This window comes from Lycium ferocissimum, chromosome 9 (genome assembly GCF_029784015.1).
Source record: "Lycium ferocissimum isolate CSIRO_LF1 chromosome 9, AGI_CSIRO_Lferr_CH_V1, whole genome shotgun sequence".
Taxonomy (NCBI): Eukaryota; Viridiplantae; Streptophyta; class Magnoliopsida; order Solanales; family Solanaceae; genus Lycium; species Lycium ferocissimum.
The window spans coordinates 68,315,751-68,340,128 of record NC_081350.1 but is presented as its reverse complement, the minus strand read 5'-3'; the positions used below and the strand labels follow the sequence as shown (position 1 = coordinate 68,340,128).

General features: G+C 35.6%; 1 protein-coding gene and 1 long non-coding RNA gene across 2 annotated transcripts; one reads left to right on the top strand and one right to left on the bottom strand.

Moving 5' to 3' along the window:
* Nucleotides 1-663: 663 nt before the first annotated feature.
* LOC132029452 (uncharacterized) lies at nucleotides 664-5,851 on the top strand. The gene is made up of 2 exons (XR_009407815.1): nucleotides 664-947; nucleotides 5,589-5,851. It is a non-coding gene; the product is annotated as an uncharacterized LOC132029452 (long non-coding RNA).
* A 7,469-nt stretch (nucleotides 5,852-13,320) lies between these two features.
* Nucleotides 13,321-23,191, bottom strand: LOC132031515 (uncharacterized). The gene is made up of 4 exons (XM_059421509.1): nucleotides 22,831-23,191; nucleotides 21,422-22,058; nucleotides 17,092-17,219; nucleotides 13,321-14,013 (listed from the first exon to the last, which is right to left on the bottom strand). The coding sequence occupies exons 1-4, from the start codon at nucleotides 22,963-22,965 to the stop codon at nucleotides 13,561-13,563; spliced, it is 1,353 nt and encodes a 450-aa protein (XP_059277492.1). The 5' UTR covers nucleotides 22,966-23,191; the 3' UTR covers nucleotides 13,321-13,560.
* Between the last annotated feature and the right edge of the window lie 1,187 nt (nucleotides 23,192-24,378).

The window sequence follows — 24,378 nt, the reverse complement described above, 5'->3', positions numbered from 1 at the left end:
GTACAGAGGAAACTCTGCTGAATTTTGTACAAATTGAATTGTTTGAATGTCTATTCTATAGAGAAAGAACAAAGGAAAAATGCGACAATCGGATGTTTGGTAAGTCATGATTGAATGAACAATTATGAGATGCCTTCAAAGAGAAGTTTTAGAATGATTGTAATTTAATTAAGGGAAGAACCCTGGAGGGGGAAAAATGATTAGCAATTAAAGGAGTTGGAATAAGTGCATTCGAGATTTCGGAGAATTGAGATTATTGAAGGTATAGGGAAAGTTGACACCAAGAATTCAAGTGCAGTATTACGATTTATAGATTGGTGAGTAAGAGATAACGAAGAGATATTGATAAGGGAAAGGAAGTTAACGAGTAAGGAAAAATTTTACTCTAGAAGTTTATATATATCTACATAAGATCAGGACGGGTTGATGACAGGCACACATACTCGTTTATTAGACTTCCCTATATGATGTAGGTTTACATTGGGATTTAGAAATCACCAGTCATTCGACTTCTAGGGGATTTTGAGTATTTGGTAGTTGGTACTATTCTGAGATTCATGATGGCTGATATTTGGCATAAATATCATGTTTTGTGTCATTTTATATCCTACTCTTATGACTTTTATCGCTTAATTCATGATGCAATCATTGTATTTCAACTCATGTCATTATATTTCATGTGTATAGGTACGATGATGACAAACGATGAAAAACTGTGCTTAAAGTGATTGATTTTGGAGCATATGAAGATTAGACGAGGTGACGAGTCGAAGACCACAAAGGATGAACTAAAAGGAAAATAATTTGACTGAAGGGTCCGCTTTTCTTCCACATCGCGTGAAGAAAGCGGACAAAACCAGCTCCAGGCATTATCATCAAGCCTTCCTTCCGCAATGCGGAAGGAAAGCGGGGTTCTGCGCAAGCTTTCCCGGTTCGACTAGGATTAGGTTTACTTATTTTTTGTTTTTACCCTAAACTATATATAGACGTTTTATTAGCTGAAAACGGTGTGCTGGGATTATTCAAAGACTTGTAAGCCACCGTTCTATTTTCTCTCTCTAGGTTTATTTTATTTTTCATCTTTTTTAACCCTAGATTATTCATGAATTCTTTTGTCCATAATCGAATCATGAGTAGCTAAACTTCTTAATTCTAGGGTTGTGGCGAAAGACTTGAAAGTTGGTTTGATGACAATTATTATCTATTGATTTTTCATATTTCGGGTTGCTTATTTATTCTTGTTCTTAATTGTTTGATTATCCGGCCAATAGTTAGACACTATCTGTGGTGCGCGAATTGGACTTGAGAAAGGGAATTGACGTACGTAATAAGAATAAATAGAGTTTGTTCGATTTAATCGTTTCGCTACTGAGGATAGAGATATACCCTTTAGCCCTACTTAGTTGAATACGGAGAAATAAATGCGTTCTTGTTACCTCTCGATGACCATAAAGATATAGGCGTTATAGTAACATCTACAAAGCTTGCTTGTGAGTAGTTCGAGAGAATATCATAAAGTATAATTAACTCCGTCAACTAGTAGCCCGGGAAATAAAATAGGTGGAATTGTCCGAAGATCAAGTTGAATTGTCGAAAGCCATGACCACTAGATCTTTCTCTCATCGATAATTCTTACAATCTTTGTCAAGATATTCCCAGTCCACAAAAACACCCATCACAAATTGTTTACTTTTCATAGTTTTAGTTTAGTACAATAAACATCTTGATTTTCACTTTATTGAATAGTTTCATCCGAATTTGAATTAGCTTAACAATAAGAGAATCTAAGTCTGTGGGATCGATATCCGGACTTAACAGTCTATATTACTTGTACGACCACGTACACTTGCGTGTGCGTTTGGGAGCAACAAGTTTTTGGCGCCGCTGCCGGGGACTTAGCAATATTACTGTTTTTTTAATTTGGATTTTGAATTTCTATTCAAGTTTTTATTTATTTATTATTATTTTATTTTATTTTTAATTTAATATTTTTGTTAGTTTGCTTGATATGGCATCTTGGAGTAAAAATTGGTCGAATATTGGTTGTTCCTATTTTGGTGATCCTTGTTTGATTTGTGGAGGACCCCACTTTGTGGCAACACCGTCAAAATATTTTCGGGAATGGGTTGTGTGCACCTTCCCAATCTTGTGAGTGGAATATTTGTAATATATGTGGTGGTCAAGACGGTCATTGGAATGGTTGTCCTAACTCTCACTCCCCATCCCCTAGCCCATATTATGATTCTCTTGTTATTTGTGATGTTGACAGTAATAACGAAGTGGAGGATGCGGAAAGTCTTGCTCGGGTTAGCGATATGATGAAGCAAATAAGGGAGCAAATGATGGAGCATGATGCATTAATGAGAGAGCAAAACGCAGAAATGTGAAAAGCCATAGAGAGGATTCGTGCCAAACTCACAGAGATGCAGGCCGAGGCCGAAACTTGTAATGATCTACAAGTTACAAGCTTAGCCGATACTCAAGACGAACCTCAAACGAAGAAGAGAGAGCGAGTTCCCAAGTAGATAGCTTTGAAGAAGCGAGAGATAGTGAGCCAATCTTGGCTAACAGAAAAAGCTCAACAAATGAAATTTCATGGGTTTCTCCGTGATGGTCTTACAAACATGGCTACACAACTGATAGAAGGTAGAACTGAGCTCAGACAATAGATAGACCAATTTGGCTCAGATATCCATGGCTTGCAGGCACAAATGAATAAAAAGGTTGAGGTGTCTGATGCCCAACTACATATTACCTTGGATAGTGGCTCGCATGTGGAGCAGATACAGGAACGCCAACCATTCGATCAGATCTTTGTTGATGATGTTATTGTTGAGGAGGTATACAAAAATATGGATGTCAGAAATAATGCAGTTTTAGAGTTAGGGCGTGTTGGTCCTTGTTCTAAATATTTTTCTACATTATGCGTGGTTGGCGACATGGAAATCGAGCCTTCCACACTGATGAAGAAGTGTATAGATGAGGAACAAGAGCCTTATATCCTGAAATTTGCCACACCGAAAAGACAAAGAGACATTCCTCACTTAAGGGCCAAGAAGTTCAAGAAACGATATCTATTGATTGGTTCCTTTATTTTCACACCACCGCCCCAGAAGCGTGATAGAAAATTGGATGCAAAATTAGGGGTGAAATTCATAAGTTCAAGGTGGAGGAAAAAGTTGATTCATATCGTGCCACGACGATTAGGGGAAGTCTGAGTACCCAAAGTTAAAAGCTGAGGAGCATGCCACAGTTGTAAGTGTGGGATCATTCGCCCCTTGATGATGAGAGCATGTTGCTAGCTAAGCCCTAGTGGGCCCCAGGGAGTATTTTTTACCTTGCTTGCGCTTTGTTTTTTTTCAAATATATATGCATTGAGGGCATTGCATAATTTTAAGTGTGGGGTGGGAGAATACGTTCCTGGTTTATAACAACATATTTTGAGGTTGCGGATGATGATTAGTAGGCCTTAGGATTATTTTTTTTTAGTCGTTTTGCATCTTAGTGTCGAAAAAAAAAAATAGAAAAAGTTGAAAAAAAAATTCAAAAAGATTTATTTTCCTTATTTTTCTTTGATAACTTCTTAAGTCCCTCATTAGTAGGCATTCATCATCCACCCCCTTGGGTTTTCTTATGGCCTCGGTTCTTTCCCAAGAGGGGCCCTTTGAACTGGGCGTAGGTAGATTTTTATTTTTATTTTTTTATTTTAGTCATAGAAAGGGCTTTTCCTGATGATGGGTGGATGACAACCTGCTTGAGGGAAAATTAGTCCTTAGGATAGGTGTATTCAAATGCTAGGTGCAGGTTAGGTGAAGTATTGGCATATGAGTGATCTTGAATTTTTCCCCTTTGTGAAAGCATGCCTTGAAAATTGTATCACTTTACTTGAAAGCACTTGCAAAATAGTCGTTATTTGACTCGTATGACCCACTTGACATTGTTGATTTTCATTGTTGTTTGATTCGGGGGACAACCGGATTCCTCTTGCGTTGATTGTGTGCCATGTGTGAGTAAGGTTTTGCATTTGAACCCATGTTTGGTATTGACGTCTAGAACTTGCCCTGTGTGTTCACAAAGCGAAATGAAGTTCGGTTGAGCCTAGAAAATGATAGAGGCGTTTCTTTGATTAGTCACTAAAAAGCCTAAAAAGTTATCCCACCAACTTGCAAATAGCACCCTAGTTAACCCTTTTGAGCCTTTAGCCTTTTCTTTGATAGCAGTTAATTAGCCTTTACCCCTTCGTTCTATAAAACTTGATTTTTGATCCAAATACTCTATGAGCACTTTAATCATTTACATATATAATGGGAGTTGGGATGTGAAATAAAGAGGGGAAATGGTTGTTAATTGTAATCTAGGAAGATAATGGGAGCACCGAATGAAAAGAACTAATTCACTTGTTAATCTGAAAACGAAAAAAAAAATGTAGCGAAAAAGTTCCCTTCTAACTTGTGTGACTTTTTTAAAAAAGAGTGGTGCTTAAACAAAGAAAATGGGTGAATTGGGAGAAATTTAAAGGTTGGTCAGTGTTGAATAAGGGCTAATGAAGAAATGGTGGAATAATGATAGAAGTATATGTATTAAAGTGCTTGGGAGGATAGTCACTATTATCCAAATAATTCCTACCCGTCCCTTAGCCTACATTACAACCCTCGAAGTCCTACTTAATTCTAGGTTCGTCTTACTTGTATTAGTGGAGTGGTTACACTACGGGCAAGCCTATGGTATGCCGTACTTTGCATGTGATATATTTTGTGAGAGTGAGCTTAATTATTGATTTTATGTCCATTGATTTAAACATATGTGATTCTTGAGAGATATGGACTACTTTCTTTTGGTGAGGGCACATAATTAGCAATAGAGTGGTGAAGTGTTGATTTCTTGATCATAAGGTTGCTTACATGTTTTAAAGTGGTGTCGTTGGGTCAATTGGTTTTAAAAGTGAAGTGTTTTTTTTTAGAAGGTGGTCCTTGGTGCTAATATTTGAAAGTTTTTAAATCTTTGGCATGGCTTTCGCAACTCGGTTCATTGTTTTGGTTTTGAAATCTTTCTTTTGAGATAGCCATACTAGCGAATCCCGTTGAACTTTGTTTGAATGAGTTAGGCTAGAAGTGTAGTTTAGTGTTGGTTTGAGTTTGCTCGAGGGCGAGCAAAGTCTAAGTGGGGTGGTGATATTTGGCACAAATATCATGTTTTGTGTCATTTTACATCCTACTCTTATGACTTTTATCGCTTAATTCATGATGCAATCGTCGTATTTGAACTTATGTCGTTATATTTCATGTGTATAGGTACGAGGATGACAAACGATGGCTTGTGCTTAAAGTGATTGATTTTGGAGCATATGACGATTAGACGAGGTGACGAGTCGAAGACCACAAAGGATGAACTAAAAGGAAAATAATTCGGCCCGGAAGGGTCCGCTTTTCTTCTGCATCGCGTGAAGAAAGCGGACAAAACCAGCTCCAGGCATTACCATCAGGCTTTCCTTCCGCATCGCGGAAGGAAAGCGGGAGGCCTCAGTACATTGCGCGATGCGGAAGGAAAGCGTGGTTTTGCGCAAGCTTTCCTGGTTCGACTAGGATTAGGTTTACTTATTTTTTATTTTTACCCTAGACTATATATAGACGTTTTATTAGCTGAAAATGGTGTGCTGGGATTATTCAAAGACTTGTAAGCCACCGTTCTATTTTCTCTCTCTAGGTTTATTTTATTTTTCATCTTTTTCAACCCTAGATTATTCATGAATTCTTTTGTCTATGATCGAATCATGAGTAGCTAAACTTCTTAATTCTAGGGTTGTGGCGAAAGACTTGAAAGTTGGTTTGATGACAATTATTATCTATTGATTCTCCATATTTTGGGTTGCTTATTTATTCTTGATCTTAATTGTTTGATTATCTAGCCAATAGTTAGACACTATCTGTGGTGCGTAAATTAGACTTGAGAAAGGGGATTCACGTACGTAATAAGAATAAATAGAGTTTGTTCGATTTAATCGTTTCACTACTGAGGATAGAGATATACCCTTTAGCCCTACTTAGTTGAATACGGAGAAATAAATACGTTCTTGTTACCTCTGATGACCATAGAGATATAAGCGTTATAGTAACATCTACAGGCTTGTGAGTAGTTCGAGAGAATATCATAAAGTATAATTAACCCGTCAACTAGTAACCTGTGAAATAAAATAGGTGGAATTGTTCGAAGATCATTTGGATTGTCGAAAGCCATGACCTAGATCTTTCTCTCATCTGATAATTCTTACAATCTTTGTCAAGATATTCCCAGTCACAAAAACACCCATCACAAATTGTTTACTTTTCAGTTTTTAGTTTAGTACAATAAACATCTTGATTTTCACTTTCTTGAATAGTTTCATCCGAATTTGAATTAGCTTAACAGTAGAATCTAAGTCTCTGTGGGATCGATATCTAGACTTAACAGTCTATATTACTTGTACGACCACGTATACTTGCGTGTGTGTTTGGGAGCAACAATGGCCAAGTTACTTCCGATATTAATGATGACCTTGAACTCAAGAATTAGAAATGGTTAGGTAAGTTGGTTTACATTTATGATTGTTTTTACGGATTGCTTATACAACTTCTAAATGTGATGTTGCTTGGCTGACGAAGGAAGTAGAGATTGTATCAATGTTGCTCCCTAACGCACACGCAAGTATACGCGGTCGTGCAAGTAATATAGGATTTTTAAGTCCAGATATCGATCCCACAGAGACTTATAGTTAACTATTTATCAAATTAAACTAATGCTAATTATCTAAACAAGAAATAAAATCCAAATTATATTTGTAAACTAATTAAAAATAAAAGAAAACAAATAATGAACTTCAACCAAGAAAGAGCAAATTTTTTATCGGAGAAGAGATAGATCTAGGGCTATGACCACTAACAATCCAGTTGAGTCTTCAAATCGTTCTACCTATTGGTTACTAGTTGACGGGTTAATTGTAACTTTATGATATTCTCTCGAACTACTCACAAGCCTGTAGATGCTACTATAACGCCTATATCTCTATGGTCGTCAGAGGTAACAAGAACGCATTTATTTCTCCGTATTCAACTAAGTAGGGCTAAAGGGTATATCTCTATCCTCAGTAGCGAAACGATTAAATCGAACAAACTCTATTTATTCTTATTACGTACGTGAATTCTCTTTCTCAAGTCCAATTCCCGCACCACAGATAGTGTTCAATTAGTGATCAAGTAATCAAACAATTAAGAGCAAGAATAAATAAATAACCCAAAGATAGAAAATCAATAGATAGAAACGATAATCAAACGTCAACTTTCATGTTTATGTCAAAGCCCTAGAACTAAAGAATTTAGCTCCACATAGACATGGAAGAAAAACAACAAATCATCCGAATAAAAATGTCAAAATAAGTATTACAGAGAAGAGAAGGTAAAACCCTGTAAATACGGCCTCCACGGCGGCTCCAAGCTCTCTCTAAGTCCAAAGTTATGAACTAAGGGATTCAAGCTATCCAAGTTATGTAAAAACTCTATAGAATATGTATTTATAGGGTACCAAAAGACTTGGGCTTTTAAAAAAAACAAATCCAACTCGGATCAGGAAAAATTGCGGGCTCGCATCACACCCGCATCGCGTATCAAAACGCGGAAACAACGGGAATGCCATTTTCTTTCGTCTTGACTTGCTACCACGTGAATGTTGTCTCCTTTCAATCCTTTCTTTTGCTTCTCTTCAATTTCGTCTTCAACTTGGGAGACAAAGTTTGGGAGTGTCTCCCACTTTGTCTCTTTTCTTCTTTTTTTTTCACTTTTTATTCAATCTCGCTCCAAATCTCTTCATCGTTACATCGCTTTATGCCTACATAGTAAAAATATAATATTAAGCACAAAACAATTATAATTGATACTCAAAAGATAATTAAAAGTATTAAAATGTGTGGCAACAATGGCTAAATATATGCAATTTATGGCCGAGCATCAAAAGTTTAAGTCGCAATTCAATGGGTAGTGATAAATATTCATTAGTATTATTATGTGTAGTGCATATATTTATTACATGAATGCTACTAATGATGTTGATTATATTTTTTAGGGGTTATACACCTACTTAAAACGATGGTCCTTCCTCAAGTTTTGGTGTAGTCGATTACTATCGGTACGTCTACTTTTTTAATATCAATAGTATTATTTGATGTTTAGTAGTTAAAATACTCTAGTTTCTTATGTAGGGAGAATGAAGTCGTTGCACGAAATTATAGGAAAAGACCTGCTCTGGGTGGTGTGGATTATCCAAATTATATAGATACATCATCGAGTGATAGTGAGGAAATACCTAATGCAGAGGAAAGTGAAGATGAAGAAAGTGAGGATGAGATTGAGGTTGGTGCTAATCCTCAATATCAAGTAGAACTTTTGCAAGACATGATGAATAGTTCGGCACGCCGGGAAACCGGGTCGCGCGCACCCATTTGACCAGCAAGAGCCTATGCCGTAAAGCCAGTTTCAACAGCAAGAGTCGACCCCGGTTCAGTGGCATTCCGATGAGATCCCCTATCTCGATCATCTTCAAGATTGCCCCGATGCCTTTGTCTTTACTAGGGATGATGATCATATTCGGCGAAGTTTGTGGAAAGAGCCAGTGAATCTTGTAAAACAAATGGTTCATATTGAAAAAGGCATGATTTTCAACTCAAAAAATTCATTGCAAAGGGCTGTTAAGATTTATTGCATCCAGGGGATGAGGGAGTTCAAAGTTGACGATTCCACTCGAAAACTTTGGCGATTGGTCTGTAAGCGAAAAAATCAAGGTTGTCAATAGATGCTCTGTGGTAAGGAGACTTTTGAAAAGATGTGTACTATTTCAAAGTTCAACACATGGCACACTTGTGATATGGGTGACCTCTCAGATGATCATTGCAATCTAGATACCAATATGATTATTACTGTGTTAGTTGGCGAAATTGCAAAAAGCCCAAGGTATCCCCTTCGCCTAAGTGTATTTTAATTTTGATGTTACTACGATGTTCCTCGTTGCTATATACTGATATTTCAACTTATCCATGTACCCTATTAAAGATTGTATTACAGTCGTCCTGAAAGTATATCGCAAAACCATTAGTAGGCGGAAGGCGTATCTTGGGCGTAGGCGTGCACATGAGATAGTCTACGGTAGTTGGGAGGGCTCTTTCAAGACATTGCCGAGATACATGACGGTTCTACAACACTTCAATCCTGGTAATGTTGTTGAATGGAAGCTCAAATCGAAGCCTGGTGGCCCGGTAATATTTTTGAGTTTGTGTTTTGGGCATTCAAAGCATGCATTGATGGTGCTCATTGTCGGCCAGTAATATCAATAGATGGAACACATGTGTACGGGGTATATGACATAAATCTGCTAATTGCGGTTGGAATGGATGCAAATGGATATATATATTCCCTCTAGCTTTTACAATTGCAGCTAATGAGAGCACTAATACATGGGCTATGTTTTTGAACTACTTGAGGCAACACGTTATTAAGAATCGTATGGGCATATGTGTTATATCAGACAGAAATGCTGGCATATTGAGCAATATGTTTAATTTGCATGGGTTGCCTACCATCGTTATTATTTAAGGCATTTGAAGGCAAATTTCCAAAAGGCATATCGAAGCCCAGCACTTTGCAATTGGATGTGGGTGGCTGCAACAGAGCATCAGGAAAAGAAGTTTCACCTGAAGATGGAGATTATTAGGCGGGCGGATGAGGAAGCCTTCCACTAGCTGAATAAAATTGATAAAGACAAATGGACATTGCACCAGGATGAAGGAAGGCGATGGGGTATGCTGACAACAAACAGCTCTGAGTCATTCAATAGCTTGTTGAAATCTTCATGGGGACTACCCGTCACCGTAATGGTGAGAATAACTTTTAAGCAGGTTGTGGAGCGATTCGTCACTAGATCAAAAAAGGCCAAAGGACTGGTGGCAGACGGTCTAAAATGGATGCCAAAACCGTTACAATTGTTCGAGTATCACAAATTTAAGGCTCAGCAACACGACCGGATGGAGTACAACTATGCAGAGCGCATATTTGAACTCACAGCAAGTGTGCACCAAGGTAAAGGAGGTAATGTTCACACAATTTGTGACATTCCAAGAACATGCACATGTGGCAAGTGGCAATCATATCACATGTCATGTTCTCATGCGTTCAAGTGTTTTATCACAATAGGAAAGAATACCTCCACGTACATGGCTAAGGAATATACACTTGAAAATTATGCAAAAACATATGCTGGAAGGTTCTACCCACTTGGTAGTGAGAGTTATTGGCCACCGGATCCATTTTCCATGGTTGCAAATAAAGCATTTATCCGTAAATTCAAAAAGAAAGCATACTCCCGTATTCCTAATGAAATGGATGTTTCACTAGGGAGATACACTCGAAAATACTCATTTTGCAATTATGTTGGCCATGATAAGCGTAAGTGTCCCTTACGGCATAGTGGTCAAAATACATCTCGCGATGGAAGTACCTCTCGTGGCGGAGGAAACTTCTGTGGTGGTGATAGATCCTCGGTGGTGGCATGGCGGTGATGGCAGAAGATCAACTCAAGGGCATGTGTAGCCTCATGTATTTTAAGTTTTTTCTTTGTTTGATGATTGTATTTTAACAACTTTGGGTTCCAAATTAATGAACAAGTTTAAGTATTTTCATATTGTTAAGAATGATGCAATTTAATTATTTTGAGATTGGTATGAATGATGCAATTTTGACTAAAAAAGTAACACGCTTAAATCGAAACCCTAAAACATAAATAACTTAAAGCTAATGACAAATCTTCAAACAAAAATGGACTTCGAGCACTTTTCAATCACTAAAACGACAATCCAAAGTTTAGCTTATCCTTGATGTATTGAGCTTACCTTATTAATCGCACAAAAATAAGTAGGATTCTATATAAAATATTCTGGAGTCCCGAAGCATGATTAATCTATGGCTAAAGTACGTAAAAAAGTGTGAAAATGTAAAAGAAACAAAAGAAAAAAAGAAAAAAAGAAAAAAAAAAAAAAAAGGGGGACTCCTTTAACGCAGTAAATTACTGCGTTAAAGGTACTAAGGTAACTATTTTTTTTGTTGGGGTATTTTGGTTCAAAAGGTCTTTTTTTGGGTCATTTTGATTCCGGACTCGCCTTAACTGCACTTGTCCAATATGCATGAAAATGGGTTGCTATCATGCCAAGTTTTAAAAAAAAAAAAAAATTGAGCTTCTTAGTTTAATGTAAAAAGTGAAATTTAAACGCATCAATAAAGATGAATATACTTGAAGTTTAACTAACAAAACAATTCCCCATTCATCCGAAATAGTATTTTAGTAAAGAAGAGAGGCATTCTGGGCCGACTACTACGACTACATGCCCATCTAGTGCAGTGGCTTGGAAGCAAGCTACCTTGACCATCTTCCGAAGTTCTAAAGAATTTACTGATCAAAGGCTGTAAGGCGGACTGCTCTACATTCAGCCAGTTGAAATTTAAATTTCAAAGCAAAAGTTTGAGATTCATGTGTATATCAATTAACCCTGCCTCAATTCCAAATCAGTTAAGGTCAGCTATACGAATGTCTCTCACCATTCTGCTCTAGTAAGGGTCATTCATAGTATTTAGTGGTTTAATCATAATCTGACAATGTTTACGTTGTTCCTCAATTTATAATAACTCTCTTCTCCTTTATTCTGATTCAGGACCGGCAAATATTAGGGGGGAGAGTAAAATTTTGAGGCAAGCACAATTGATGTTGCTTGTTGCACAAGTCCAACAAACAATATTATTTGTGCAAGTTCAAATGATTATTAAAGCACTTGTCCTGTCATATTTGGTGTTAGTTAACCATTATTTTTTCTTTGGTACACCTTAGTTAACCATTATGCCTAAACATGAAATAGTACTAATGGCCATCATTAACCATTATAGCAGAGCGTACCAGCATTGTTCTCCTCATAATTCATGTCCAATTTACTCTTTGGATCGATTATGATGCAAGAAATACACTTCTTGCTTGCTTGGGAAATATTTAAATAATATACTATCATTAGGCCTACCATGATCAGGGTCAGGCGACCCAATTATGAAAAACAGATGGTAATTTCCTAGTGCTTAAAAATTTTTGAACTAACCAACATGTCTTTAAGGCGTGAAACACTATTTTACATGAGAGAAAAGAAAGGTATCTTGGACAGTGATCCAAGTGCATAGAGCAATAAGAATTTTTTCTTTCAATTCTTTTCTCTCTTGGGTTTTCACTTTGTCAGGACATAATGATGGACTCCATGTTAAACTTTCACTAATGCGCTAGTGCTATCTTGTTGCTTTTTAAAAGATATTTCATGAGTGGGGACAAAGCTTCTATAACCTTCAATCTGATTGTTCATTTCATGTGAATAAAGTGAAGACTTGACCATATGTATCCAATACAAAAGTAAAAAGAAAATGAGAGCTTTGGCAACTTTTACAACCAAAAGCTTTAAAGAGTGCAATATTTCCACCTGTTATTAGAAGTGTTGCTCTAATTTCTAGGAGAAGAAGATTATACTATACGACTCCAATTTTCAACTCAAATTTTAGCTCTCCCAACATAATGATGAAATTGAATGGTACAAAGAAGACTCGGCATGTTCTACATCTGTATAAAATAGTTATATGCTCCCTGATCTGCAATACAAATTTTTACGAGGTTGCTGTATGAATCAATAGCTAACTGTGGTCCAAGTCAACCTGAAAAAGAAAAACATAATCATCTAGTATTTTGCTTAAAAAACAGATAAGAACTCATACAAAAGGGACTCAATTAAGAGTGTCAAAAGCAGATGAAAGATGGTGAGAGACAATTTAACTTAAATGTTCGAAGGCAAGTACTCGTTTTGGTAGATGATTGACAACCTCCTATTTTCTTCACACTATTCATCCTCAAAAAGTCAAATTTACCAAAGGGCTGAATTTCTATTTTAATTTATTCCTCCAACTATAAACACCATTTGTGGTAAATAAAAGATTCGCCTTTATTACTAAATCTTAGGCTTTCATGGATCAATCAAAGAAAAGCTAGTCCAAGAGATTTACAATCAGTGTGAACTTCCTTCAGAATTAAAGCAACAATCATTTGAACCACACTTACAAAAGGGGTTCCTATCCATTTTGAACAAGATGGGATCAGAATCACACTATTCACAGAGCGAAGATTTTTTTTTTTTCTGACGGCCGGGCTGCTGGAAGTAGTATTACTAAATCTAGACCAGAAACTATCAAGAAAGAAAGTGAAGAAAGACTTATAATGGAACAAGTATGTATAAGTTGTTATATTCACTTCAATTAAAGGATCACTCAACATCGTGTACAAAAATCGCTCCAACAATGAAAATACATATGTAACAACATACTGTAGTAGCTAAGCCAAAGAACTACTGTCAAAAGAATGTGCTAAGAGAAAGAATATCCACATCTGTAAAGACAAAACTGAAGATTTAAATTACAAAAAGGTCTTTACACATTTAGCTCTTCCGTGGATTTCTTGGATATTCTATAACTAATCATCCCAGTCATTTTCCCATCCGTCCTTTTTAGTTGACCTAGACGTGAGGCCATTAGCAGAGATGTTTCCGTAGCTACGTCCACCTGGTGACTTCACTGCATTCTCCTCATCCCAATCGTCATCCCAATCCTGATCCCAACCATCTGCTGCAACAAAATTTGCAGCTGAGGTAGATTCCGGCATTCCCATCTCTAATTCCTGATATGGAACTCCATCTTGATTTCTCTTCTTCCTTAGCTTGCAGCAAGCCCATGTCCCGCCAAAAAGTAGGGCTACAAGGAAACTGAAATATGCACCATAGATGGGGGTCACACGCTTAGAATAAAGAGACACCTGCTGCAGAATGTTCTCTACAGAAACACGTCGGTCCAATTGAAGCCTGCACCTACCATCTCCAGCATTCAGCACTATTTCAGCACCTTTGCCCAAGATTGATGAAATATCGATCTATCATAGCAGATTTGTAATATTAGAACAAACGTCCAGCATAGCATAACTGGAAAATTAAGCAGCCTTGTACTTGCACAAAATTGCAAAATTACGAGCGAAGCACACATTGGGAGGTCTGCAGTTGTGGTTGGAGACAAAGTAACTATCTGAAAACGCTTGGTAAAAAATTCCAAGTGCCAAAGGTGCATAGCAATTTTGCGTGACAATCTTGCCAAAGTGGGAACTTCTGAGATTTTAGAACTTCATTTTCACACAATCTTTTAAGCACTAAGATGTACTGATACCCACTCTCTTAAGCACTGGAATACATTAAGTTAAACCTAGTGTCTGTAAATGCCAATTATAGATCTCCTTAATTTTATTTCTGTTAGCACAGAAGTGCTTATACAGTAGTAAAATAAATTCTTAATCAAGTGTCGTACAGGCTCTTTTTATGGCTAGATTGGAACACCCCAGACGTCTTATGAAATGGCAATTTTATGAAAGTACTATTATGAAAAATTCCTCTCTGACAAGCTAGGATAATCACCACACCTCCTTAAAAGTAGCACCAGCAGCCAAAAGAATTGGAAAAAACAGAACCCAAAGAATGATGCACTTTAATCTTATATCCCCTAATACTTCTTAACAGTCCATTTAATTTTATACAGATCTTTTTTTTAAAATTGGCAACTGTAGATTTTTTTTATTATTATTATTATTTTTTTTTTTATACAGATCTAATAAGAATCATTGAATCAAGAAACTGCTCCATCTCGTTATACTATCAAACAGTCAGGAATGCCTTCATGATAGTGATAAAAGTATTATAATAACAAAGCCCGTGAGATTTTCAAGGGTGAAGGGTGGCGAAGATCAAAGAAAAAAATTCAATTTTAGAAGCTTGCTCAAATGCATATGCACCTTATTGTATGACCTAAAACACTCAATCATAATCAGTTTTAGTTTTACCACAAAATCAGTTTATATGCATCCAACTGACAGTTTCTAATATATAGAATTTCTAGATGAAATCAGGTAGGGTATTTCAGGTCAAAGAAATTAGATTATTCATTTTGGTGGAAAGAACTTTTTTGTTATGACCGAGAAATCAATCTGAGGCCAACCTTTAGGACCAACAGTAACCTTCGAAACTCTGGGATAATGCACCCCCCCCCCCGCCCCTCTCTATCGTTCCCCCCTTGAATACCATGCTCAGTTCGCACGGCACAGGGTCACAAGTCCCTCAACCTTTGCCACTTGAACTAACCCCGTTTAGGGGAGGGGGTTCCTACTATAGGTTCACTTCTTTCAAGTTGGCTTCTAAATCCCTACAACACAAAAATAAAGAGATGCACTTTCAAGTTTCACATATTTCTTTTCTTTCTTTGTTTAAAGAAAGTTTGCACATGTTGCAGTGTATGACCATCTCATCTAAATGCTTAAACTGTTAAAGAGAGCTTACTTTTATTTACTTGTGCCTTCGACACGCTCCCCAATGCACTCCCTCACGTGTAGGCTTGATTATTTTTTATGAGTCAACCCCGTGGAAATTTTTTTCATAGTAAGTGGCGGTGAGACTCGAATGTTGAACCTCTGTCTGCTTTGATTCCATGTTGAAAAATGTGACCATCTCATCTAAAAGCTTATGCTATTAGAGAAAGCACACTTTTATTTACTTAATTATGTTTTCAACAACACATATTTCATCAATGCACCAAGTTAGGACAAAGCTGAGTATACAAAGAATCCTTCAGGTACTGTTCCGTATCTTGAACTATGTGATACACTCAACCTGAACTCCTGAAATGTGATGCCTATAAGACAAAAAGAGTAACATAAAACTCCTTATCAAAATAGAGTTATTCCTAAAACTTTACTACCTTTACTTCCCCCTTATTCATGCTTTGGTTCAATTCAAACCTCCCAATTTGCTAGTTACATCACGTATACAAGAATTTCTTGAGTATCCCAATCATTTTTTGTCAGATATCAAAATTACCTAGAAGACAAGAAACCTTAATTTAAACTATCCTATGCTAGTCATCATCCTTTTGTAAACAATTTTTTTGTGGGCCTCATCCCATTCATAAAGGGCTTTCAGCCCAACCTTACAGCCTTGGAACTCCAGCAACATATATCTTCACTTCTAAACCATCTATTATCTAGACTATATTTGATTTTTAGCAAAGATGCACAAAGCTGTTATAATGATAAAAGTAACTCTAAACAATCTCATTCCTACATTTGAATTACGACTGTTCCTCAACTCCGCCCTCCAACCAAATAAATATAGCAGTTTTATATAACTACATGATCATGATAGGCAGCGAAAGGAATATGTATTAGTGTGGTGTGTAATGCAAAGCCTAAGAAAAGACTGATCCTTCTAGTGCTATTCAGTTGTAAGGGACCTTACTAGAACGAACTAAATGGAATATGACAAAAACAGAGAGCACTGTAAAGAGCAATTGAGAATTCTATTAGTGTGGAGTGTAATGCAAAGCCTAAGAAAAGACTGATCCTTCTGGTGCTGTTCAGTTGTAAGGGACCTTACTAGAACGAACTAAATGGAATATGACAAAAACAGAGAGCACTGTGAAGAGCAATTGAGAATTCTACCCAACATTCCTTGTGGAATATAACCCCCACAGGTAAGGCTGGATAAAGAAATCCAGAAACTAACTGTAGTAAAAACCCATGACGGGAATTCCTATATAATAATTTGAGCTGCTTATAAAACATAAAATAAGAAACTTCCAATTGTGCATTCCATTTGCCAATCAATGCATTCTCAGACAAAAAAAATCATAGTACATTCATTCATGGGATATCGAGAAATTTGGCCTCAATTTCACTCTAGATAATATGTTATCAGGTAATATGCATCTGGTACATGATATTATCTGAAGGTTGTTTATGCCATCACTTCTCAAGTGGTTAAGAAAGGTTGTCAATGTAGCAGGAGAAATTCAAATACATGCGATATGCCCAAGTTATTTTTTCTCTTTATAATATAACCTCAAGATGTCTTGCTTAATTCACATAAAGAAGTTAGGGCGGGAGGGGGGCCAAGTACATCAACAGACAGCATACCTTTTCCGATTGATGTTTGCGTATTTCAAAACCTTGTGGAGAACCATCTAGCGGAGGTTGGATATTGAGATTTACTTTCACTCTTTTTTCCCCTTCATTTTGCACCACAAGGAACAACTCAGTAGATCCTGTTAAATCATAAAATGCAATACTATCACATATATAAATCACATTACAAGACCAATATAAAGCTTATTTGCAAGGTCAGTGAGAGGAGAGCAGAAAGGTGAATTACACACCCAGAGAGAGAAAGAAGAGTTTGTGCCTCTATTATATTGGCATGGTAGCAAAAAAAAAAAAAAAAGATAAGAAAAAAGACACCGATCACAATCTAATGCAACAAGGGATGAAAAGCTACTAACTACAAGTTCTTGATGAGATAGTACTTGTTGCGCTCTCTCGCTCTCTCTCCTCACTCATACCTTTATGTTTTCAGGCTCAATTTTCCAGTATAATAGCAATTTGACGTAAGAAATTTTTGTGAGTGAACTGATGCAAATCCTGAGTAAAAGTAAAGCCTCGTTCATTTTGTAGATATGAACATTTATCAACACCCTAATCAATAGGATCATAATTTAAGATGTCCTCGCAAAAACTTTACGTAGGTTTTACTTGGAGAAGTTTTATGGTAGTTCCGTCTTTACATATGAGAGTTCTCCGATCTCACGCGAATTGAAGGTGTTCATTTATGCAAGGACATTCATTTCCCTCCATGATTTTCTCCTCCTTTTATTTCTAGTTTTATTTTTGTGTTTTCTGAAACGTAAAAGTTTCTTGACTTTTTTGGTTCTGCTTTGTTTCTCTTCCAATTTTGGTTTCTTAGTTCCCCATTAGTTTTGTCTTCTGGGTTTTGTGATTAAGTTCGTCTTTCTTCTGTTCCTCTATCTCTCTTTAATTTTTAGTTTTCCAGTGTTCTGACCATTTCTTTTCTTGCTTTTCAGATATTCAAAACTTAGTTTGATCATAAGCTAGCACAAAAGAAGAAACCCAACTAGCAAAAGTGCATGGAATAATTCCTGTAAAATATGGACATAATTTTGTTATCAACAATAGAAGAAGACCAAATGCAAAAAAAGCCCATATACCTTCGTATTTGAAGAGATTGTGATGTTATAAATATTTACTTTCTTCATAGGATGATAGTTTCTTAATGGTGATGTTATAAATATTTACTTTCTTCATAGGATGATAGTTTCTTAATGGTCCTACCTTAATAAAACCAAAAATTTATACAGTTTATTGAGGAATTGGGGATAGAAGGTCGAAAAGAGGAATAAAACTCACGAATCAAACACTTCTAGTCCCCATTTGTTTTTTCTTAGATTAAGATGTTAGAAACTGAATATAGAACTGATTATACAGATTTCGTCTCTAAATTGTCACTAGATGAATAAGACACTGTCTTCTCATCATTTTAATGAGTATAATTTATCTTTATTTAAAAATTAACGAATATAAAATTCAGAATAAGATGCTAATTAAATATTGTATCCACAAAATATTAGAGAAGAAATTAATTTACTCTCGTTGTAAAAATTGTTTGTTTGATGAAGTACACTCTAAAAGCTAGTTGGCGGCAGTGAAGGTTGGTGGTAGTAGTTTGTGGTGGTGGCTAGTAACTGGTTGTGAAGCGCTGGCACATGGTGGAGGTGGTTGACAATGAGGGCAGGCCATGGTGGTTGTGTACTGGAGGCTAGTGGCGATGGTCGTGTAATGGTAGTTGATGAAGTGGTAGTAAAAGGTCACCTTTGATAAAATCTTTAAGCAAACGTGTTGTTGAATTCAAACCTACATACAAAATCAGAATGAACCAGACCTATCCATAGCAAATAAGTGGTTGTAAAAGGAAACAAGGCATTTGATGGATTTAAAACCCCATTAAGTGAAAACAGACGGGCATAAGGCAAGCGTTTATGGAAATTTGGAGGGGAGAGGAATAGCTTGAATCTTCAAATTCATCATGTAGAAGTTTCGCCCTTTATATGCAACGTGGTAACAAATAATCTAAGTTCCATTATAAACGAGCGGATGCCAACTTGAGAATGTCAACCCTATCATCAATAGCAAGATTATATCAGTACCCAATGAAGCTTTTTTGGCAACAGAGAAATCCCAAAGGACTAATGGTGCATGGTTCGAAACTCAATGGATAATAGGCCTGTCCCTCTACATTCTCCACTTAAATAACAAGCTTTTGTTTGTGGTAGGGTTTCAACAGTGACATGTGCTTAATCCACACATCACGCGTTGTGCTCTTACCACTAGACCAAAACCCTGGGCACTCAGTACACAATGAAGTGCTCATACTAAATTCTAGGAAGGATAGCGAAGATTTCCCCTACGCACCAATGCAGAACAGAGTCATGCTATATGAGAAGTGTTTGCAAATGATCCTTTTCAGCTTCCCTCCTCAAAGCAAGTACAACATGTATATTCTCTCATGCATTCATATCTTACGCAGTAGTTCAATTACAAATGCTTCTCTACCAAAACTACAGATCAAAATCCTGCTCCGCAATTAGGTCAGTATAAAAGTTGCCAATTAAAAGAAAATTAGGTCAGCATAAAAGCATATGTATTTGCATATTTAAGAAGTGTTGTTGATTATTGAGAATTCTTTGGTCGATTCAAACAACTATCGTTAGACAATTAGCTCTTAAACTGTTACATATAAAGTCAAACCTCTGTATAACAATCTCATTTGTTACTTCATCAAAAGAAAAAAAGAAAAAAGAAAAAAAAACAATCTCATTTGTTCCGACATTCTTTTTGCCTTTATAGCGATTGACTATTATACACCTATAACAACATTTGACGTTTAAATATTATTTGGCTGTTAATAGGCAAAAATTATCCAAAAATCAATTTCCTTATTATTTAAATTTACAATCTCAAAGATATGCATTTTCATTTCCTTATTATTTAAATTTACAATCTCAAAGATATGCATACTTCACTAATTAAAAAAAGTTATGTTACCATCCTCAAGAAAAAAACTTAATATAATTTCAATAAATTCATAACTGACGAAATAGCTTGACGTTTAGAAATACAATCAGACTTCTCTATAACGGCATCCTTATATAACAACACTTCGCTATAAAAGCCAAGTTTTGCTTGGAACAGATTTTTTATATTTTACCTCTATAACAGCAATAGTCATCTTTATAAGAGTACGTTCTTTGTCAATACAAAGGCTAGATTCGTCACATTTTGTATAACTAGGAAAATCTGCTAACGATGGAAATATATATATTCGTATAATCTTCTTTGTAATAGATGATGTATTTTTATTTTTTTTGATCCTTCGATAATAGATGGTGCATTAAAATATTTAGTAAAAATTTTCTAAACTTATTATTGGTAATCTTAAAGATTCTATTTCTATAAAGATGGTTGTCATATTACCAAAAAAAAAAAAAAAGTTGTTATAGAGGGGTAATTTTACAAAGAGCATATTGTTATAAAGATGGTTGTTCTTTGTTATAGAGAGGTAAAATATAAAATAAAAAATTTGTTCCAAAAAAAACTTGGCTTTTATAGTGAAGTGGTGCTATATAAGGATGATGTTATAGAGAGGTCTGACTGTACACGACAATTTGAAAAGAACTTGGAGGCCTATTCTTCGGGAAGGCATCTAAACAGAGATACAAGATCAAGTGCCGCCCACAACTTTGCTTCTCCTTGTTCCCATTTTCTCTTGGTACTTTCTCTTACCATTTTTTGGGAGGTGAGGGGTTGGGATTGGGAGCAGGGTCCGATCAGACAGTAAGAAAGATGCTCGAATTTACTTTAATGTATTAGAACTATATCTTAAGATCTCATACGCCATAATGGTTAGATTTTAAGTTCTTTTAATAAATAATCCTAGACAAGATGCTACATTCAATTTCCTAATACTAATATTTCAGGTATTTTTTTCTCAGGAAATAAAGTCTCTCTCAAGGAAATGAAAGTTCTCAAACATATCAGTAGGAAACCTTATTCTGGGAATAAACTACAGCAAGTACCGCCGAGCTCCGATGGATATTTTAGGTGCAAGCTTCAATATTGCCCTACTGAAACATTACATAGTCGTGATCAGTACGATGCCACTCTATTTTTTTTTTTTTTTTTTTTTTTTGTTTCTTTTGATGAAGATGTTACTCTATCTTTTCTTATACCTCTATGTAACAAAACATCAACCTCTAAACTCTTCAGGTTAAAACAAGTTGCAATCAGTAATCAGTTGTCAATCCAGTACGTATCCCGGTTGGTTTAACAGTACCAAACAGTTCCGTCAAATGTCTAATTCAATGAAACATATGAGTCTGATGATGAAAAGGTTTACCATTCTGGGGCATCCGAATGCATGCCACCAGTGTTTGTTCAATCCTGCACAGTTTCGTTGCCTCCTGACAGCTCTCATTGGTGTTCACTTCCGAGTTTATTGTGTCATCTATGTTCTTCTTTTCTTCATTCTCCTTCTTCTCAACAGGTGGAGGAGTTTCAGCAGTCACGTTGTTATCATTTTTAGAGTCATCCGGAGCCAGTTTTGGTGAGTCATTGCTTCCCTGTGGCTGAGGATCTTTAGGCTTCTCTTTTTCAGCTTTAGAGCTCCCACCATTCACATCAGTGGAATTTGATTCCTTTGAATCGACCTTTGTTGGACCATTGCTTCCTTGAGGATCTTTAGGCTGTTCACTTTCAGCTTTTGAACCTCCATCATTGACTAGAGTTGAATTCTGGTCCATCGAATCTTTAGGTGCATCATTGCTTACTTGAGGATCTTTAGGTTTTTGTTTTTCAGTTTGTGAGTTCCCATCATTGACTATAGTTGAATTTACTTCCTCTGGGCTGGTTTTCGGTGGATCATTGTTTACCTTGGGATTTTCAGGATTATCTTTTCCGATTTCAGACTTCTTATCATTAACTGTGCTGGCATTGACTTCCTTTTCACTCTCGACTGGAGCATTTGACGGAGAAATCTAAATAAAAATCAATCTTAGCTAATAATTCCATAGGGAAATAAACAAACTATAGTACATATAGATGTATCTATATCACCTATTCACTATAACATATATATCCATGGAGAGACACCTTAATTTGGCCCCAACCGGCAACTAAACAATCCAACTTTGAGAATACAAGATACGTCAACTCGTCCCCACTATGTTTCGTGGACACCAGATGCTAACATGGCACACAAAGTTTGGAGGTGTCTAGATGATTATTTTGTAAGTTGGGAGTGTCCAACTGACACAGTGAAGACGAGTTGAGGTGTCTAGATGTGCTTTCTCAAAGTTGGAGTGTTTAGTTGCCAGTTGAGGCCAAATTAAGAAGTCTATCTATGTTTGCCCATGCAAAACATTTATTACTAACTCCATCGAAACAATCAAATAAAAGCACATGTAGATGTATATATCTAAATAATTCATTGTTAACTACTTGCTCCGTTTCAATTTGATTGTCTGGTTTTGACTTGAAACGGAGTTTAAGAAGGTAAAGAAACTTTTCAATCATGTGGTCTTAAACTAAAGATAGTACCAAAATGTCCTTTAATATTGTGTCGTAAACATGTCACGTGGAAAGGTGAAATTAAGGAGCTCCCAAAAAAAGAAAAAAAAGATATTTTTTAAACGGACTAAAACGGAAAGTAGGACAAACAAATCGAAACAGATGGACTAACAATTCCATCTAAATAACAAATTATAACACATGTACAAAAAAAATGCAAAAAGAGTAGTAATTTTGTACCGGTTGAGAAGATGAATTGGTGCTTGGTGTTGGAGCCAAATCAACTAACTTCCTGGAATTAGATACTTTTGCGTTTGAAGTAACTGAAACAATTAATAATGTGAAAATTATGGGTAATACTCTACTTGTGCCCATTCCACAGCTATAATTTGGATCAAATCTTATAAAGATGTCATTTGTTTCACCAAAGTTGATGAAATTGCAAGTGTTAATAGACGGATTATTGATCAAACGAAATTGATCGAAGTTAAGATTCTATCTAGGGTTTGTAGGAGGGGGAAGATGTGAAAATTTAGAGAAGTCTGAGGGCCTTTTCTACTCAACTAGAATTTACGGAAAAGAGTAAAAAAAAAATGTCCGCGTGAAATTGATCAAAAATGTCTACCGTTAATAGTTTGATCTAAAAATACCTGTGTCCTAATAATTTTGTTCCAAAATGCCCCTATGATACTTAATTGGGTCAAAATGTCTTTTACCTAGTAAATATATTGTTGCTTTTCCTTTTAAATACATTATTTTCTTAATAAACATACTATTTTTAAATACACTTTTTTTCTTTTTCTTTTTCTTTTTCTTTTCTTTTAAAATGAGAAGTAATTTGTTTTCTTCTTAATCTCATTTTATCAATTAAAATAGAATAAGATAAGAGTTATAGTATCCCCATCACAATTTTCATTTAGATAATGGTAAAGTTATTTTTTCTAATAAAATAAGAAATATTTTTATTCCTTATTTATTCCGAACTGACGTGGAATAAGCATTTGCTAATATAATTATTTGGTTTTAAATTTAAAACGGAAAAAGGGTTAACAATAATTCAATCGATGATATTTTAAAGATATTTTGTGATTTGAAGCAATATAATAAATTTCATATTTTATGGCATTACCAGTAAACTGGTCCACGCTTCGAGTAGTTACTAAACACTTCAGCTAGCAAAAAAAAATTTAATTCTTGAAAATCAAAAAATCGAAAAAATAAAAATTTCCAACTACTAAAGATATCTATAAATTTACTTAAAACAGATAATCGAAAACACATGTTTGTAATTTCAACTCAAGGATATTTCATAAAACCTTTATTTCCAAATCGAAGCCAAAAATTCAAACCATAACGTAATCTTATGAAAATATAAAGTATCATAACAACATCATAATAAAAAATTTATTTTACATCAGAAATATTCTTCCTAAAAGAAAATCCAAATATGTCCTCTAGTTTTTTTTTTTTTGAGAATATTAAACTTCACTAAATATTTAATTTTAGGTGAAATGACATTTTTTATTATTATATCTTCTTTTGTAAACGTATATGTGTCGGTAAACATTAGACTGTCTTTTTGTAGTCTTCAAATTTTGGATCGTGAACTAACAATTTTCCATAAGATTTTAGTTTGGCAAGATATTTAGACTGTCTTTTGATTTATAAGTTACAAAAGAAATATAAAGAAAATTTTTACTAAAGGCTATCCCAAAAAGGGACAACTGGTGAAATCTTCTGAAAAAATATTACATCTATAATAACCTTTGTTGTGCCCACATTTGAGAA

Coding starts and splice junctions, on each gene's coding strand:
- LOC132031515 (XM_059421509.1), bottom strand. CDS start 22,965: ATGGGCACAAGTAGAGTATTACCCATAATTTTCACATTATTAATTGTT. Junction 22,059..22,830: donor CCAATTCATCTTCTCAACCG/GTACAAAATTAC, acceptor ATTTTTATTTAG/ATTTCTCCGTCAAATGCTCC. Junction 17,220..21,421: donor CATTCGGATGCCCCAGAATG/GTAAACCTTTTC, acceptor ATGATTTAACAG/GATCTACTGAGTTGTTCCTT.